This window comes from Arvicanthis niloticus, chromosome 19, assembly GCF_011762505.2.
Source record: "Arvicanthis niloticus isolate mArvNil1 chromosome 19, mArvNil1.pat.X, whole genome shotgun sequence".
Taxonomy (NCBI): domain Eukaryota; kingdom Metazoa; phylum Chordata; class Mammalia; order Rodentia; family Muridae; genus Arvicanthis; species Arvicanthis niloticus.
The window spans coordinates 52978325-52996718 of NC_047676.1; the positions used below are offsets into that span (position 1 = coordinate 52978325).

At 41.5% G+C, this 18394-nt stretch overlaps 1 protein-coding gene across 4 annotated transcripts in view; it reads left to right on the forward strand.

The window, feature by feature from the left end:
- The window catches only part of Ocln (occludin), a 52283-nt gene extending 37779 nt beyond the window's left edge, over window positions 1-14504 (forward strand). For all 4 annotated transcript variants that reach the window (XM_034523679.2, XM_034523676.2, XM_034523678.2 and 1 more), the window contains 5 exons: window positions 1417-1565; window positions 3398-3613; window positions 6379-6550; window positions 9436-9477; window positions 13356-14504. In XM_034523679.2, the coding sequence (XP_034379570.1) occupies window positions 1417-1565; window positions 3398-3613; window positions 6379-6550; window positions 9436-9477; window positions 13356-13457 (681 nt within the window). In that variant the 3' untranslated portion in view covers window positions 13458-14504. The remainder of the gene's footprint in view (window positions 1-1416; window positions 1566-3397; window positions 3614-6378; window positions 6551-9435; window positions 9478-13355) is intronic.
- Window positions 14505-18394: the final 3890 nt, after the last annotated feature.

The window sequence follows — 18394 nt, forward strand, 5'->3', positions numbered from 1 at the left end:
TTAAGGAAAGGAAGCCTTTTATCGTTCCGATGAGAGCTCTAGAATACCAACAGACCTTAGACTTGGCAAGGGATCTGGCTGAGAGGGTGTTGTGTTCTGTTGTAAAGTATTCAGTGGGAGCCAAGAATGGCTCCCACCCGGGCCCCCTGTGGTGGAATCTAAGTACACTCCCTGGAAACCCACCTGCTGGTTTGGCAGTGGCCCTGAATTCCACTTTTAGAGGGAAATGATTCTACCCTGAATGTGAAACAATCAAAACCACTGCATGCTCCCATAGCAGAGAACCTAAGATGGAAGGCTCACATATCATAAGGGCACACCATAGTAAGGACACACCATGTATGGATGCAGAAAGTAATTGTTAAGAGTATAAAATAGCAGAATCATCCAGTTACAAGCTTGCAAGTTCTGTAGGGGGAAAAGAAGCTCAATTGGATCTAAAGGATTTACTTGTATCCAGGATAGAAGGAGGTTTTTGTTTTGTTTTGCTTTTTACTGTGTTCAGAAGATGTTGTAGTACATAGGGTACTTCATTTCCTTTAATCATCCAAACATTCTTATGAAGTAATTGCCCTCAATTTATGCAGACAGGGACACTGAAATCTGCAGAAATCTAAGGAGCCTGATGCCATTATTCTTTTTAAAGATTAATTTGTGTGCGTGTGTGTAAGTGTGTGTGTGTATGTGTAAGTGTGCACACATGCGTGCAAATGCCCACAGACGACAGAAGATAGTGTTCGAGCCTTTGGAGTTAAAGATGGTTGTGAGCTGCTTGACATGGGTGTTGGGCATCGCACTTGGTTCCCCTCATCCATATCAGAAAGTGAGCTGAGTCTTCTGATAAGGAAGGGGTGAGTGTAAGAAAATTACTGTAGCTAATTATTTCACATTATTTTATATTCTAAGCTAAATAACTATTATATATTTTATATATGATAACGTTCCCCCCACTTCTTTACTGAATAAAAAACAAGTAAGAAAGGAAAAGATATGACTGCTCCTAGGTGTGGTGGAGGAGAAAGTTTGTTATATTGGAGAGCATAGCCAGTGGCAGACAAATCTGGAAGAATCTGGAGTGGCTGTGACCCTAAACCATGTATAGAGAGGAGAAGTGGAAGGGACAGAGGGGAGCCAAGTAGATCACCCAGGAGGCCAAAGGTACAGAAGGAGGGGCAGGTAACCATGATGTCTGCATTACATGGGGAAGAGCCTTTGGGGCTGCATAGCTCAGGGTAGAGGGTGGGGTATGAAGACCATACCCTGTAATAGGTAGGGACTGAGGGATGCTGGGAGAACCTGGAGGACAGGTTCACTTCTCTCAGGTTTGAAATGTAACATTTATCCTTTTCAATTATGATTAAGGAATGATAGTGTCTCCTGGATTGATTTTTCTTCTTCTTCTTTTTTTTTTTTAAGGTTAAAAATGTGTCTGCAGGCACACAGGACATGCCTCCACCCCCATCTGACTATGTGGAAAGAGTTGATAGTCCGATGGCCTACTCCTCCAATGGCAAAGTGAATGGCAAGCGATCATACCCAGAGTCTTTCTATAAGTCAACGCCTCTGTAAGTAGCACTTTAATTTGATAACATTTGTCTAAATATGAATATTGGCCTATTGTTTTGTACTATTCTCCCTTATCCTTGTTAGTCAGAAGGCTGAGAAGTGACAGTGCCAATGTTCTTTAAGATTTAATCGCCAGGCAGAGGTGGTGCACGCCTTTAATCCCAGCACTTGGGAGGCAAAGGCAGGTGGATTTCTGAGTTCAAGGCCAGCCTGGTCTACAGAGTGAGTTCCAGGACAGCCAGAGCTATACAGAGAAACCCTGTCTTGAAAAACAAAACAACAACAAAGCAACAACAACAACAACAAAAACCAAACCAAAACAACAACAAAAAAGATTTAATCTCTTTGGCTCATCAGTTAACAGCACTGACTGCTCTTCCAGAGGTCCTGAGTTCAATTCCCAGCAACCACATGGTGGCTCACAACCATCTGTAATGGGATCTGATGCCCTCTTCTGGTGTGTCTGAAGAGAGCAGTAGTGTCCTCATATACATAAAATAAATAACTCTTTAAAAGATTTAATCTCTTTAAAAATTTAAACTCACTCTCTCTCTCTCTCTCTCTCTCTCTCTCTCTCTCTCTCTCTCTCTCTCTCAGCTTAAGTGTGGTTAGGATGCTAAAGGTCTGACAATAGTGAGGATGAGGAAACAGTAAATCCGGACTTAAAACTTAGCTTCTGGATTCTGTAAGTGGGAAGCAGTAGAAAGGGGAGGAAAGCTTCAGTTACTTTTAATAGTTGGTCTGAACAGAAAGACTGATAACTTAGAATGTCTCCAACTCTTTTTTGTTCGTTTCTGTTCTTTACTGTTTACAGAGCAAAAATAAAACTGTTTCTGTTGCTCAGAAAGAGCGTGTGCCTACCTCAACCCTTTTGATTGCTGTGTTGGGTTTTGTTTTCATGCTCACTGGCAGGAACATTATCTGCAATTTAACGTCTGATGCAATGTGAAATAATTATATTAGAAACATAACAAGTATTCTGCTAAACCTCTTGTTGATTTTACATGACTTAAATTCAACACAGAAGGAGCTAAAAGAACACTTAATAAACTCCCTCCTTTGAGGGGTGGTGTTTAGAAAGGGTCCCTCTGTGTAGCCCACCCAAGATGGCACAATGAGTCTCTTGCTTTAACCTCTTGAATGCTGGGAAGACAGGCATTTGTTACTCTACTCAAAACCATGAAGCCTTTTAGCTTGAATTTATAATTTTTCAAACTTTCATCTTGAATGGATAATCTATATAGGTAACATAAAAATACTGTTGCAAAGAGCCTATCTTCACACACACACACACACACACACACACGAATGTATGCACACACACACAGACACATACACACAGAGAGACAGACAGAAAGACAGACAGACAGACAGACAGACAGACAGACACACACACACACACACACACACACACACACACACACACAGACCAGCATTCCTGGGGGACTGGAAGAACCTGTAGAAAAGAATTGTCCTCATCATTTTCCTGACAAGTCTTGTTGAGTAAGTCTCTGGCACAGGGCAGATAAACACCTCTTATAGCTTAGTCTGAACTTCCTAAGAGGAAGTGTGAGATCCATTTTACTTAGAAGTTTAAACATGAGCCCCCTCTCCCCGAATCAGAACTTTAAAGCTACTTGTGTGTTAGAAGGGTCTGAATTGGTGCCAAATGGAAAGCAGGAATGACGCACATGCTCAGGGTGGGAGATGAACTCCTCAGATGAGTGCCTTGACTGGGGGTGTCAGCGCTGTTCTTGCTGCCCTTTGGTTGCAGGTAGTGGCAGACTCAAAGTGTACTCGGTCTCTGAGCAGTGGCCTGTGTTTTCACTAGGGCGCCTGAAGTGACCCAGGAGCTTCCTCTGACCTTGTCTGTGGATGACTTCAGGCAGCCTCGGTACAGCAGCAATGGTAACCTAGAGACACCTTCGAAAAGGGCTCCCACGAAGGCAAAAGCAGGAAAGACGAAGAGGGCAGACCCAGACCACTATGAAACAGACTACACAACAGGTGGCGAGTCCTGCGACGAGCTGGAGGAGGACTGGGTCCGGTAAGGCTTTTCTCTTAAGCATCCTGGTGACAGGCCAGGTTTGGGGTTGTTGCCTTGGAAACGGGTCATGTTGTCATCTCATTTCCCCCCCCCCCTCTATGCCTGGAGACAGTTTTGAGGGTTGAGCCCTTTGGTACCCTTTTATAAAACACAAGTGCAAGACTCTGTTTAGATGTAACCATGTGTCTCTCTCACACTCTTCTCCCTGAAGTGGCTCTTCTACCAATAGACACTCAAGAAAGGCTTTCTAAGAAATAAAACATGAGTTTAGGGGAATTGTGTTGGACTGATTATAAAATTTCCAAGCACACAGACTTTCCTGTGGCAGATACTTCAAGTTCCACTTTCATAGTAAGTCCAGAGATTCTCTTAAAGCAGCAGTCTTGTCAGCAGTTGAGGTAATGGTTTAATGCTGCAGCCAAGGTTATGGTTAAGGTCTTTGTGTTGAAGGCTGAGTCTACCAGCACCAGCTATACAGGGTGTGATGGGTAGCCTTGTCATGCCAGGTACCACGTCACACCAGATTTCTCCTTTTTTTCCTTCCCTTTTCCTTTTCCCCTTTCCTCCCTTCCTTCCTCCCTCCCTTCCTCCCTTTCTTTCCTTCCTTCCTTCTCTCTTTTCTTTTTGAGACTAGGTTTCTCTGTGTAGTCCTGGCTATCCTGGAACAAGCTCTAGACCAGGATGGCCTTGAACTGAGGGGATGCCCCTGCCTCTGCCTCCCAAGTGCTGGGACTAAAGGCATATACCACTACCACCCAGCTCATCAACTTTTTTTGCAGCATGAATGGTGGTTTATAAACCTTGTTTTCTCAAGTTGATAGAAGATGTGGGTGGGGCATGGATAAGTAGCTCGACATACCTTACTTATGATTTTTTTTTTTGAGAGAGTGTTTCTCTATGTAGCCCTGGCTGTCTTGGAACTAGCTCTGTAGACCAGGCTGGCCTTGATTGAAGGCATGCACCATCACCACTGGCATCCCACATATGATTCTTTAAGATTTTATTTACTTATTATATATATATATATATATATATATATATATATATATATATATATGAGTACACTGTAGCTGTCTTCAGACACACCAGAAGAGGGCATCAGATCCCATTACAGATGGTTGTGAGCCACCATGTGGTTGCTGGGAATTGAACTTAGGACCTTAGGAAGGGTAGTCAGTGCTCTTAATCACTGAACTATCTCTTCAGCCCCTATGATTCTTATACCTTGTTTTCCTTACCCACAAGAATCTTTTTGGCCTGGCTAACTCATCTATCTGTGAGATATGTGTCTAACTTGTGTAATGGAACATTTAACTGAATACTGAGAAATCTTAAGTTTTTGTTTTCTTTTCAATACAAAAATATAATTTTTCTCTCTGTAAAATGAAGACATTTTATTGACGAGTTAAAATTTAAGTTCCATGTTCTGTGGAGCTTCATCGTCCTGTGAAATAGCTTCAAGAATTTTTCCCAGTGGACATTTTGATGTGTCAGCTTCATATTCAGGGAATAGCTGGCACGTTAAGACATACAGAAGCCAGCACAGATTGTTTATTACATTTTCTTTAGGGGGGGGCACTGCATATGTGTATGAGTTCGAATGCTTGTGTGCATCTGTGTGTGAGTGTGGGGGAGGGAGGTGTCAGGGGACAATTTGATGGAGTCACTCCTCTCCTTGTATCTTGTGGAGTCTGTCATTCAAACTCATCTTCAGGCTTGGAGTAGAGTTCTTTTGCCCGCTCATCATAATGGCCTCAGAATTCCAGTGCTAGTTTGTCATACTTTAATGAGTTGCCAGTTTATTTATGCAATGAACTCGTTTTTATAGGGGTGTGTGTGTGTGTGTGTGTGTGTGTGTGTGTGTGTTAATGCTGGATATTGAACCTAGGGTGTTACACACACGAGATATGCACTTCAGTGCTGAGCTACGCCTCCAGCCTCTGTGTGTGCATTTTTAATGCATACTTTCATAATGAAAGAACAAGATAAGCTCTTTCCACTTGGGAATAATAAGACCAAAAATAAATAAATAAGCTCCTCTGAAGATAGTAGGTGGTAACAGGAAACAGCCACTCCCAGCCGGCTGTTCTGAGGTAATCAAAACAGGCTTTGTGTTCAGCATTGTTTTAGGACTTTAAACGTAAGTGTTTTATCACACAGTAGTATCAGTAGTGAGAATCAATATATTCTCATTAATTAAAACCTTTAAATTTCCTGACGTTTGCCTTTATTTGTAAATATATGAGGAGTATTTATGTAATATGAATGGTAATATAGAAAGCATCAGTGTGAGTGTGTGTGTATCTGTGTGTGTGTGTGTTAGTTACTATGGTTTAAACCCAGAACCGTGATTGTACACTGTGGGAAAATGGTCTGCTACTGAGCTATGTTTTCAGGTCTAACATCATTCCAGAGAGCTTGTCCAGAGGCTTTAGTAAGGGAGCACAGGACACCCTTTTTGACAGGCATTTGGCTTTGGTGGGGCTGTGTTTGGAGGTGAGGGAGGAAGGGAATATCTACTTAACCACTTCAGACTGAGCCCCTCTACAGTTAGTAGGTGACGTGTTATAGGCAGAGTGCTCTTATGTTTTCTGCAATAGTTCTTAGTAGAAATTAATGGCATCCCGCCTGCCTCCAAGGATACAACAGAAAACAAGAGGATATAAATTTATATTCCTTACCAGTGTGCTGTCTTTGAGGGAAACCACTGGCTTTTAATATGTGCAGAGGGTACTTATGTAATCATTTTCTCTTCTGATTCTCAGGGAATATCCACCTATCACTTCAGATCAACAACGTCAACTCTACAAGAAAAATTTTGATGCAGGATTACAGGAGTATAAGAGTTTACAGGCAGAACTGGATGAGGTCAATAAAGAGCTCTCTCGTCTAGACAGAGAACTGGATGACTACAGAGAGGAGAGTGAAGAGTACATGGTGAGCTCAAACCTGATTGCTTTCTCTGTCTCTTCCATTTTGTGCTTGGTTTTTCAAGACAGTTCTCACATGCCTCCTACTGACTTTGCACTCACAAAGTACCCAAGGATGACTGAATTCCTGATACTTTTGCCACCATCTCCCAAGTACTGGCATTTCAGACATGGGCCACCTTGTCTGGCTTCCAAACTTCCAAATATTGGGAATACAGGCAGGTACCACCCTTCACCCCCCCCCCCCCAAACACACTAAAATTTAGAAGTTACAAAGCAATAATCTAAATACATAAATGTATCAATTCCTATTTAAAAGAAAATGACCACATTAATTTTATATATATATAAAAATAGAATTCATTTTTATTGTAAAAACTTCTACTCAAAATCGGACACATAAAAGTATATCTCTTGGGTGGGACTCAGCACTTGGGAGGGATGAAGTGAGTTTGAAGTCATTCTAGTTTACATACTGAGTCCACAGATAACCAGGGTTATATGAAGGGGTGTGTGCATGGTATTTCCTTCCTTAAATTTCTACCACATGCCCCAGAAAAACTTTGTTACCATGAATGCCAGAAGTGTAGGTAGGCAGACACGGTCTTCAATAAGGACATGTTTTGAACATTAAGAACACTGGCTTGTCTTCCAGCAGACTGGAGTTCAGTTCCTAAGAGCCACTACCCAATCAATCGTCCGCAACCCCAGTTCCAGGGTCTATGATGCCCTCTTCTGCCCTTCTTAAAGACCAGGCACAAGTGATGTGAAGACTTACCTGCAGGCATACTCGTAGAATTAAAATTCAAATTAAGCTGGGGCACAGTAGTCCTTGCTTTTAATCCTGTCACTTGGAAGGCCAAGGCAGGAGAATCTCTGAATTGGAGCTCATTCTGGTCTACAAAGAGAGTTCCAGGACAACCAGGGCTGTTACAGAGGGAAACCCAATTTTGAAAAAAAAAAAAAAACCAAAGAACAAACAAATAAAAAGAAAGGAAGAAAAAAAGAAAGGAAGAGAGAGAGAAAGCATCATTAAACTGGCACTTAAACTAGTCACCAAAGATTGACTTGCCTGCGCAAGTCCCTTTAACGGCAGGAAGCTGGAGTTCCTGAAGAAGCGGAGTGTCCTCTTGAGTTCGGTTTTCAAGTGTAAGAAGAAATAACAGCAGGAAGGTAACATCATCAAGTTAGGGGCTTGCAAACGTCCAGCAGAAACTGACTGGGGAAGCCTCTTTCAGGCTGTTGTTCCCAGCTGAGCTTTCTTTCCACTCAGGAGCTTCCCATGGCTGAACTGGTCTCACTGCTGACACTTTTCTGTCTTGGGGTAAACAATGGTAGCCTCTGTTGGATTCATCTCTAGCAGTTAGCAAGGACACAGCTTTGTTACTCGGGCTCTTCTGTTCTCTCCCTGCCATAGAGTACGAGGTGGGTGAGTCCATTCTCAGATAAGGGGTTTTGGAGGACCCTTGACACAAACATGCTTGAGTGAAGGGGATGGGCATCCCTGCTTCCAGAGCCAGCATCGCAGTGAGCTCAAACAGCATGTGACAATTTACCAATATAATGCATATTACAGTGGTTCAAATTGTTCTAGTTTGACCACAGGAATGCCTTTGGTTACTTTCTGTGTACCGCTACCTTCATCCTGTGGGTTTGCTTTTCTTTTTGAAAGCCATGAGACAAGGTCTCATATGTTGCTGTGGCACAGGTGGACTTGAAGTCCTCTTGCATAGTTGGTAGCATGTGCTGTCTCACCTGGCTTTTCTTTATTTTTTTTCCTTCTTCTTTTGCAGAGATAGACAACACGCTAGGCAAGCTCCCCCCCCCGCCCCCGCCCCAGCCCCCCCCCCCCCCCCCTTGTTGCTTAAACACAGTGCTCTGGCATAGCTTTACTTCCTTCTCTTTTACACAGAAGTGGTTTGTGGTTATTGTTTGGTATCAATGATAAAAGTCTAAATGGTATCAATAATAAAAGTCTATTTTTAGTGACTCAAGACCTGGCTCTGTGGCATAGGCTGACCTTGAACCCTTTGTCCTCCAGCCTCTGTCTACTAGTGCTGGGCTTTTAAGTTTGTTGTTGTAGACTTTTTAATTTTATGACTGTGCCATAATTTACTGAAGGATATATCTTTGTAAATATTGTAGTACAAAAAAGACACTAGCAAACCTTTCAGTTTTGCATTCGTGTGTTTTTATGCAGGTAGAACAAATGCCAGAATATGAAACTGTTGATCCAGAGGGCATGTGTTTAAAACATTTCAATTGCCCGTCAGGATTATACCAACTATATTTCCCAGTAATGTGCTAGGTGGCTCATTTGACTGTGAATAAACTTTCCCTGTCACCTCACATGCTCACTGGAGCTTCATACTCATTGAATACTTACCAGTTTTCAGTTGAGGCAATCTGCTTCTTGGCTGAAATATATGCTGCTACTGTACCTTGATTTATCTATTGTTTTATAGCCTCTACCTGATATTTCGGTAAACATTTTTCAATTCATTCAACATTTATTAATCATTTTTTTTTATTTAGAAATGCTAAGGTTAGAAAGATAAAACTTTATGTCCTTATCTGCAGAGAACTCAGATTCTAACCTGTCATCTGAATGGCTTAGACAGTATGACTGACGCAGTGTTCACATTATCTGTAGAAAGGACTGTCTGAGAGGGAATTAAGGCAGTCAGAGGCCTCGACAGTTTAGGGGAGGTGTCACTGAGCCGTGACTGTTAGAATCGTATAGAGTGGGTGTGTGGCTTACACTTGCCCTTTCAGGCACTTGGAAGGCTCCAATCTCAACAAGCAAGCCTTCTCCCCACTCCAAAGAATACTATTCTTGAGGGAGAAAATGCTTCCATAACCATTTTCTTTCTTTTTGTTTCTTATCCTTAGGCTGCTGCTGATGAATATAATAGACTAAAGGAAGTTAAGGGAGTAAGTATCCAACTTTGAGACTCTTATTTAATGTTTATAATGACTGTACCTTTCATATGTATGTACACTGTTTATAGACAAAGTTCCTGTAATTTACCTATGAGCATTATAACTGAGAAGTCAGAACTTTAATTTATTTGTTTATACTGGTTTTCTAAATGCTTTTTTTGAGACAGGGTTTCACCGGCTATCCCTGACTAGTCTACAGTTCAGCATTGTAGATCAAGCTTGCCTTGAACTCACAGAGATCCACCTGCCTTTGTCTTTTAAGTGCTGGGGCCAAATGAATGCTTTACCATAACCAGCCATAAAATCTTTCTTTAAAGTTGAAGTCTATCGGTAAATAACTGTGTAAGTCACTGTGGGTGGTTGGTAAGTTTTCACAAAGTGACCTCACGCCTATATTCCTGGCACCCAGAAAAAGAAATACATTTTAGTAACCTTAGTAATTCCTCAATTTTACTCCTCTCCTGTTCTTATACCCTCTCTCAAAATTATAGATTAGTCTTGCCTGTCTTGAAATAACTTGAACAAAAAGAAATCATGGGCCTGGAGAGAGAAAGAAAAACAAAGATTTATTTGTGCTTTTATGTACTGTTATTCATTTATTTTTATCATTATGTAGTGTTATGTTTTTACTACAATAGAATTTAATCATCTATTTTATTTTGTTTTATATTTTCAAGACAGGGTTTCTCTGTGTAGCCCTGGCTGTCCTGAAACTCTCTTTGTAGACCAGGCTGGCCTCGAACTCAGAGATCTGTCTGCCTCTGCCTCCTAAGTGCTGTGATTAAAGGAATGTGTGGCTACGTCTGCCTATCTGTCTTATTTTTAACAATTATTTGATTCCTTAGTTTTAGGCTTTCACAAATAGGCTTTCACAGCATCAGTGTGCACTGCACACATCTGGGAGGTCTGCAATTAGTAAATTATAAGATCGTTGGGCTTGTGTGCGTGCAGCTTCAGTAGATTCTGTCATGCAGCCTTCCCAAGAGCTTACACTAGTTCACTTCTGCAGTGAGCATCTTGCTTTGTCCTTGCTTACACTTGATATTACCAGGCACTGTTGACTTGCAACACTTTTTTTTTGTTTGTTTGCAAAAGACTTAATGCTAAAAGTTTTTATTGTAATTAAAGAGAATAATGAGGTGTGTGTGTGTGCGCGTGTGTATGTGTGTGTGTGTGTATTTCCCTACCTTATTTTTTGAGATAGGGTCTTCTGTTGAACTTGGAGCTTACTTTACTATTTTTGTTAGATTGACTGGCCCAGGATCCTCCTGTCTCCTCCCCCCGTGCTTCTTCCCCCTGTACCTCCCCCACCCCCCAGTAGTTCTCCCCACACTGCTGGGATTAAAGGTACCAGGCTCCACACCTGGCTTCTTATGTGTGTGCTAGATAGCAAACTTAGTCTTCTTGCTTTCAGTAATAGGCACTTAGCTTCAAAGCACCTCCCCAACCCCTTAAATGAATTTAAAAGTGTATATAAAGGCAGAGGCCCTGAGTTTGTTGTCTAGGATCCATATGGAATGGCTCTAGGGGAGCCAGTACCCTCTACTTACTTACTGTGTGTATGTATGCAGTTTACATATGTGTATGTACGTGTGGAAGTGCGTGTGTGCCATGGCACATGGGTGCAGTTCAGAGGATACTTGCAGGAGTCAGTTCCCTTTCCACCATGTGGATTCTGGGGATGGAACCCAGATCACAGAGCTCTGCAGCAAGTGCATGTATCTGAGACATCTTACTGGCCCCTGAATTTGTTTTTAAAGATAATTTATAAACACAACAGTCAGTGAATTTTCATGGTGACTTAACATATTATTAGAAATGAACGCCAGGCGGTGGTGGCTCACGCCTTTAGTCCCAGCCCTCGGGAGGCAGAGGCAGGTGGATTTCTGAGTTCGAGGCCAGCCTGGTCTACAGAGTGAGTTCCAGGACAGCCAGGGCTACACAGAGAAGCCCTGTCTTGAAAAACCAAAAAAAAAAAAAAAAAAAAAAAAAAAAAAAAAAGAAAGAAAGAAAGAAATGAACATATACTTTGTAAAAATTAGTTTAAAATATATTATTGAAGAAAAAGAACTATCTGCCTGTGTGGTCAGTGATAGTGCTCAGTACCTTACACCATCTGCCTGTGTGGTCAGTGATAGTGCTCAGTACCTTAAACCATCTGCCTGTGTGGTCAGTGATAGTGCTCAGTACCTTACACCATCTGCCTGTGTGGTCAGTGATAGTGCTCAGTACCTTAAACCATCTGCCTGTGTGGTCAGTGATAGTGCTCAGTACCTTACACCATCGGCCTGTGTGGTCAGTGATAGTGCTCAGTACCTTACACCATCGGCCTGTGTGGTCAGTGATAGTGCTCAGTACCTTACACCATCTGCCTGTGTGGTCAGTGATAGTGCTCAGTACCTTAAACCATCTGCCTGTGTGGTCAGTGATAGTGCTCAGTACCTTAAACCATCTGCCTGTGTGGTCAGTGATAGTGCTCAGTACCTTAAACCATCTGCCTGTGTGGTCAGTGATAGTGCTCAGTACCTTACAACATCTGCCTGTGTGGTCAGTGATAGTGCTCAGTACCTTACACCATCGGCCTGTGTGGTCAGTGGTAGTGCTCAGTACCTTACACCATCTGCCTGTGTGGTCAGTGATAGTGCTCAGTACCTTACACCGTCTGCCTGTGTGGTCAGTGATAGTGCTCAGTACCTTACACCGTCTGCCTGTGTGGTCAGTGATAGTGCTCAGTACCTTACACCGTCTGCCTGTGTGGTCAGTGATAGTGCTCAGTACCTTACACCGTCTGCCTGTGTGGTCAGTGATAGTGCTCAGTACCTTACACCGTCTGCCTGTGTGGTCAGTGATAGTGCTCAGTACCTTACACCGTCTGCCTGTGTGGTCAGTGATAGTGCTCAGTACCTTACACCATCTGCCTGTGTGGTCAGTGATAGTGCTCAGTACCTTACACCGTCTGCCTGTGTGGTCAGTGATAGTGCTCAGTACCTTACACCGTCTGCCTGTGTGGTCAGTGATAGTGCTCAGTACCTTACACCGTCTGCCTGTGTGGTCAGTGATAGTGCTCAGTACCTTACACCATCGGCCTGTGTGGTCAGTGATAGTGCTCAGTACCTTACACCATCGGCCTGTGTGGTCAGTGATAGTGCTCAGTACCTTACAACATCTGCCTGTGTGGTCAGTGATAGTGCTCAGTACCTTAAACATACTCATTTAATACTCATTAGTTCTTTATGGCCAGTCTTTCTTTCTTTTTCTTTTCTTTTTTTTGTTTATCCTTGCTTTCTCAGGAGACCTATCTTTTTAATTTAAATTTTTCTCATATAATTTTGATGTTTAACCCTTTCTCCAACTTCTCCTAGATCCTCCCTACCCCTGTATCTGCCTACCCAACTTGGTGTGCTCTCTCTCTCTCTCTAAAACAAACATTAGAAAAAAGGAAGGAGCTGGAGAAATAGCTCAGAGGTTAAGAGCACTGACTGCTCTACCAGAGGTCCAGAGTTCAATTCCCAGCAACCACATGGTGGCTCACAACCATCTGTGATGGAATCCAATGCCCTCTTCTAGTGTGTCTGAAGACAGCTGCAGTGTACTCATATACATAAAATAAATAAATAATTCTTTAAAAAAGTGGAAAATCAGAACCAAACAAAAAACCAGTAAGACCAAGAGAGAGAAAGAAAGAGAGAGAGAGAGAGAAAAAGAGAAAGAGAGAGAGAGAGAAAACAAACAAAAAACCTCAAACAAAACAAAAAACCATGGCGTTTTGCACCGAGTCTGTCCTGAGAGTAGCTGATATATCCAGTGACACTTCTGGAGTCTTATTCTTTAGTTTGTTGCATTTATGTGATTCACTTTCTCTGCCTTAGTCTGCAGATTATAAGAGTAAGAGGAATTACTGCAAGCAGTTGAAGAGCAAATTATCACACATCAAGAGGATGGTGGGAGACTACGACAGACGGAAACCTTAGACAGATGCCCATTGCTGGAGGAGCGAGAGGTGCATCTGCCTGCCTGATGTCTCTGCATTGCTCTCTGAGGCACACTGACTTTGGACTCTAATCTGGGAAGTTAAAACTTTGTGACCATTGCAAAGTTTCTATAGCTTTAATACCATCAGTTTCATATCTCCAGTATTAAAGCGTTTTATAAATGGCTTTTGATAATTGACTGGACAATTAAGAATTTAACAGTTGCAACATTGATTCTTGTATTAAGAATGAAATGTTGTTTGAGTTTTTAAATGTAAAAAAAGGTCCTGGTGTGAACTGTGATATGAACATTCACACACCACACAGTGAGATATGTCTTAATCCCAAGTGTGTTCTTCCAGGTGGACCATTAATTAATCTTTGCAGCAGCCCTCAGGTGACTGTTATTTATAATCAGGTGGTTTTTGAGAAGGGGTTTCTCTGTGTAGCCCTGGCTGACCTACAACTTCTTCTGTAGACCAGGTTGTCCTTGAACTCACAAAGTTCCTCTGAGTGCTGGGTACAGGGATTAAAGGCGTGTACCATTATCATCACTTTTTCTGTAAGGAAACTGGGTCCCTGCGGTGACATCTCTAAACTGAAACTGCTTGCTTCACAAAGGCAGTTTTGGCTAAGTCTGTTTTATGACTCTGCAAATTATAGCATTCCTGCCTTTTGTATTTCAGGGGAAATATAATACATTCCCTACTGCTGTTTTTCTTATATTGACTTTAACAAATGAATAGGATTATTTTTGGCTTTACATTTTTCCTAACACTTAAGATCATGTAAAATTAACAAATATGTGAAATTTAAGAATTGTAAAAAATATATATTTACATTTGAAAGATGATTTTAAATCTGGGGTTAAAGTGCTTTTACTCTTTTATAGTTTACATGCTTTTTTGTTGATAACCCACTAGACCTTTCCATTGTATCAGAGTATCCAATTACATTTATAATTATGACTTGAATTGTATTTCACAGGAATGCTCAAGTTTTGTACATATTTTATAAGGTATTAAACCTGATGTTCTCTTTCTATAATGTGCTTATTTGATGTCATGAGTACTTCTATATTCAGTTGTGCAAAGCTATACTAGAGTTTCAGTGTGTGAACTATCTTGGGTGCTGTGCTAGCAGGTGATTTCCCAGTTCTTGGGCAGTGGACAAAATATGTCTAGAAATCGGATAATGTTCATAGGACAGCACAAGACTTAAACGGTGTCTGTAAATCCATGATGTTCTTTAAGAATTAAAATTCTTGTTAGTAGCATAAAATTAGTTGATAGTACTTTATAATCTAAATTGCCATCCAGCCCAGTTTGGTCTGTTTTAGCTGAAAATGTTTTATATACCATTCAGACATCAAAGAACATGTTTTTGTCTATACAATTTTGAATTATTTTCCAATGGTAAAAATTTAAAGAATGTTTTTATGTAACACTGGTTCAGTTTTTTCCAAATTGAAGAAAAATTTTATTTTCTATATGCTGAACATAGCGCAAAAAAGTATTTTCATACCTTTTGGATTGACACCAAGTAGAAAGGACTGTTTTGGAGATCGCTCACTGGTCTTTAGTTAATTAACTTTTCACTCTTGGAAATCTTTGTTCTTTTGTGTTGTTTTGTTTTGATTTAGACAGGGTTTTACAAGGTGGCTAAAGCTGGCCTTGAACTAATGAATTACTTCAGGCTGGCTTCAAATTTGCAATCCTGCCTCCACTCCCTAGGTGGCAGGGAGATGAGAGGTTCTCCTCCATGCCTGGCTCCTACTTAGTGAAGCCAACTTGCTAGTGTCCTCACAAAACAGGTCTGTTTTGTTAGATGGAGAAAATGAAGTGGTGGGAATTATAAAACTGTGCCATAAAATTAGATATTGGAAGAATAAAAGAAATAATTCTTTTCCAATGTGGTGCTAACACTGCAGGCCTGAAGCCAGTACCAGGGTGTGTCCATTGGTGCAGAAATTAACTAGCTGATCTAATCTAGAGAGTCTGTTCAGGAAGTTTCTTCATGTAAAATAAGGGCTAGATTAAACTTTAGAGGCATTTTACATTCTGACCCATGGTTTTCGGTTTTCATACCTTCTCTCTGCTAATAAAACTATTCTGGGAAATAGTTACGTGAAAACATAACCCTTCTTGTGAAGCTCCCTGTGTTAAATGATGCTGAGTGTGTGTGTGTTTTATTATAAGTAGGTAAGACTCAATGAAAACATAATCAACATACATGAACTAACCCCTACCCCCAGAAAGGCAATGTTGTTTAGTTGTATGTGCTTTATATTTTTTAAATAAAGACTAGCATTTACAGTAAATACTAGTCCACTATTTGCAGTTAACACTGCATATACAGACATACAGGATACCTCGTTTAATTCTCATAACAGCCTCTTGGCATGTGGCTGTTCCTCATTCTCATTTTATGGATAAGGAAAGTAATGCTTTGGTATGTTAGCTGGCTCCATCACATACTACTGAGTTTAGCTAGAGGTGGGATCTTGATCGTTTGGACTGGCAAATCTATTCTTCCATCCTAGACTGACTGCTAAATAATGCATTGTGTAATGTGGGGTACTGACTGCTAAGTGATACATTGTGTAATGTGGGGTACTGACTGTTAAGAGAAGCATTGTGTAATGTAGGGTACTGATTGCTAAGTGATATACTGTGTAATGTAGGGTACTGACTGCTAAGTGATACATTGTGTAATGTGGGGTACTGATTGCTAAGTGATATACTGTGTAATGTAGGGTACTGACTGCTAAGTGATACATTGTGTAATGTAGGGTACTGACTGCTGAGTGATATACTGTAATGTAGGACTGCTCTGTCTAGTGTATCTTATTTTAGTTTTGAATGCATTTGAAGTACTTTATATTAATGTGAAATGCTTTATCTGAAGAATATGTAAAGACCCGAAAGGGTCAAGAATGGCCAGGGCAGAAGGCTGCTTTCCCTTGGTGTATGGGAATTCTTCACTTGCCAACACTTCATGGATATACCAGCAGTTCAGTCCAGTAGTGTTGAAGTAGCAGCAGTGGTGGCATGACCTAGCAGGAACAGCCAGATCTCAGCTGAATTGGCACAAATCAGCAGGAAAAACCAGGAGACGTTCTTGGCTGTGCCTCTCTCAGGGAAGCTTCAAGATGAACAAGCATCGCACAGCTAGCTGTACCAGCAAGCCAAGCCCCACTTCTGTCACTGTCCGTTGAGTCCTATATTCCCTCCAAACATCACACGTTCTCCATGGTCTTGCCTCAGCATGTGAGTCTGACTTAGCAAAACTCCATGTGAATCTTAGCTGACATCACTCTGCCAATCTGCCTGAGTCTGCAGAAGCAGTAAGAAGCCATAGTACACCACCAGAAGTTTCTTTGTGGTGTCTCTCTATGAAGTCCCAACAAAAGGAGCTCAACTATGCAGTGTAAGGCAGACTAATACATGGGTGTCATTAGCAAAGAATCCTTTATCACGTGTCCTTTCACGTGCTTGCTTTAGTAGAACATCCTCTCTCCTGTGTCTGCTTCAGTGAAATGTTCCTTTATGAGTCTGCCTTAGCCTTTCACTCGTGTTCTCATCAGTGAAACGTTCCTTCATATGTCTGCTTTAGGAAAACACTTCTTCATGTGTTTGCTCCAGCAAAACGCCATCCAACACAACTGATTTTCCAAAGAATCCTTAGGTTTCCATTTCATGTGTGTGTGGTGCGGTCTGGGGATGAAACCCAGGTCTCATACTTGTATATACCCTAGCCATAGAAATTTAAAATGAGTATTTTGCTATATTATTTGGTTTCAACTTAGAGGTGTTGGGATGAGGTCTGAAGAGATGACTCAGTGGTTAAGAACTCTGGCTGCTCTTCTAGATGTCCTGAGTTTAATTCCCAGCACCCACATGGTGGCTCATGAACATCTATAATGGAATCTAATGCTCTCTTCTTGTATGCAGATGTACATGCATATAGAGTTAGAGTATGCATAAATAAATCTTTTTTTTTTTTTTGGTTTTTCGAGACAGGGTTTCTCTGTGTAGTCTTGGCTGTCCTGGAACTCACTCTGTAGACCAGGCTGGCCTCGAACTCAGAAATCCGCCTGCCTCTGCCTCCCAAGTGCTGGGATTGAAGGCGTGCGCCACCACCGCCTGGCTAAATAAATCTTTTTAATTGTAGCAGAGGCAGGGGTTGGCAAATCTCTTGAGTTCAAGGCCAGCCTTGTCTATAGAGCTAGTTCTAGGACAGCCAGGACTACGCAAAGAAACCCTGTGTAAACCAAACAACAAACAACAGAACAAAACAAAACAAAACAAAAGGTGTTGGGTTGGAAGGGCTCACTTCTCACAGCCTTTCAAATTAAATGCTTTTTGTATTTCAGTTACACTACCCAAGCTGATCACAGATTTTCTAACTGCATTGTGCCATCCAGCCATGGGCAAACACATATACACACACAAACACACTCAGAAAGAGGGAGAGGGACATAGAGGGATGAAGACTTAGGATACAGCCCAGGCCAATCTTGGGCTTGTAATCCTGCTGCCACCTCCCTAGTTCTAGGATAAGAGATATGTACCACCACATCCAGGTTTTGTTCAATTCTTTCTTAACAGTTGTTCTTCTGTTTCAGACTGAAACATTATTTCATTAGGTAAGATAATTTTATTGTTACTTTATACATGATTGGGATATTAGTCATAATTATTCTGGGATTGCCATGATTTCCATGCACATTAGTACCCTTGTTAATGAAGTTTGAGTAAAAAGCCCCTGTTCCAGGAGTCCCAGCAGACTTCTGTCTGGCCACCCAGCTCCGTTTGCCCAAGAGACAAGTAATGATGAATGACAGAGGGAAGTTATTAAGGCAGCCATGATGAGAAAACAGATAAAGGGCTTTGCTTATACCAAGTCTGTCTTCCAGGGCCTGAGATGAACTTTGA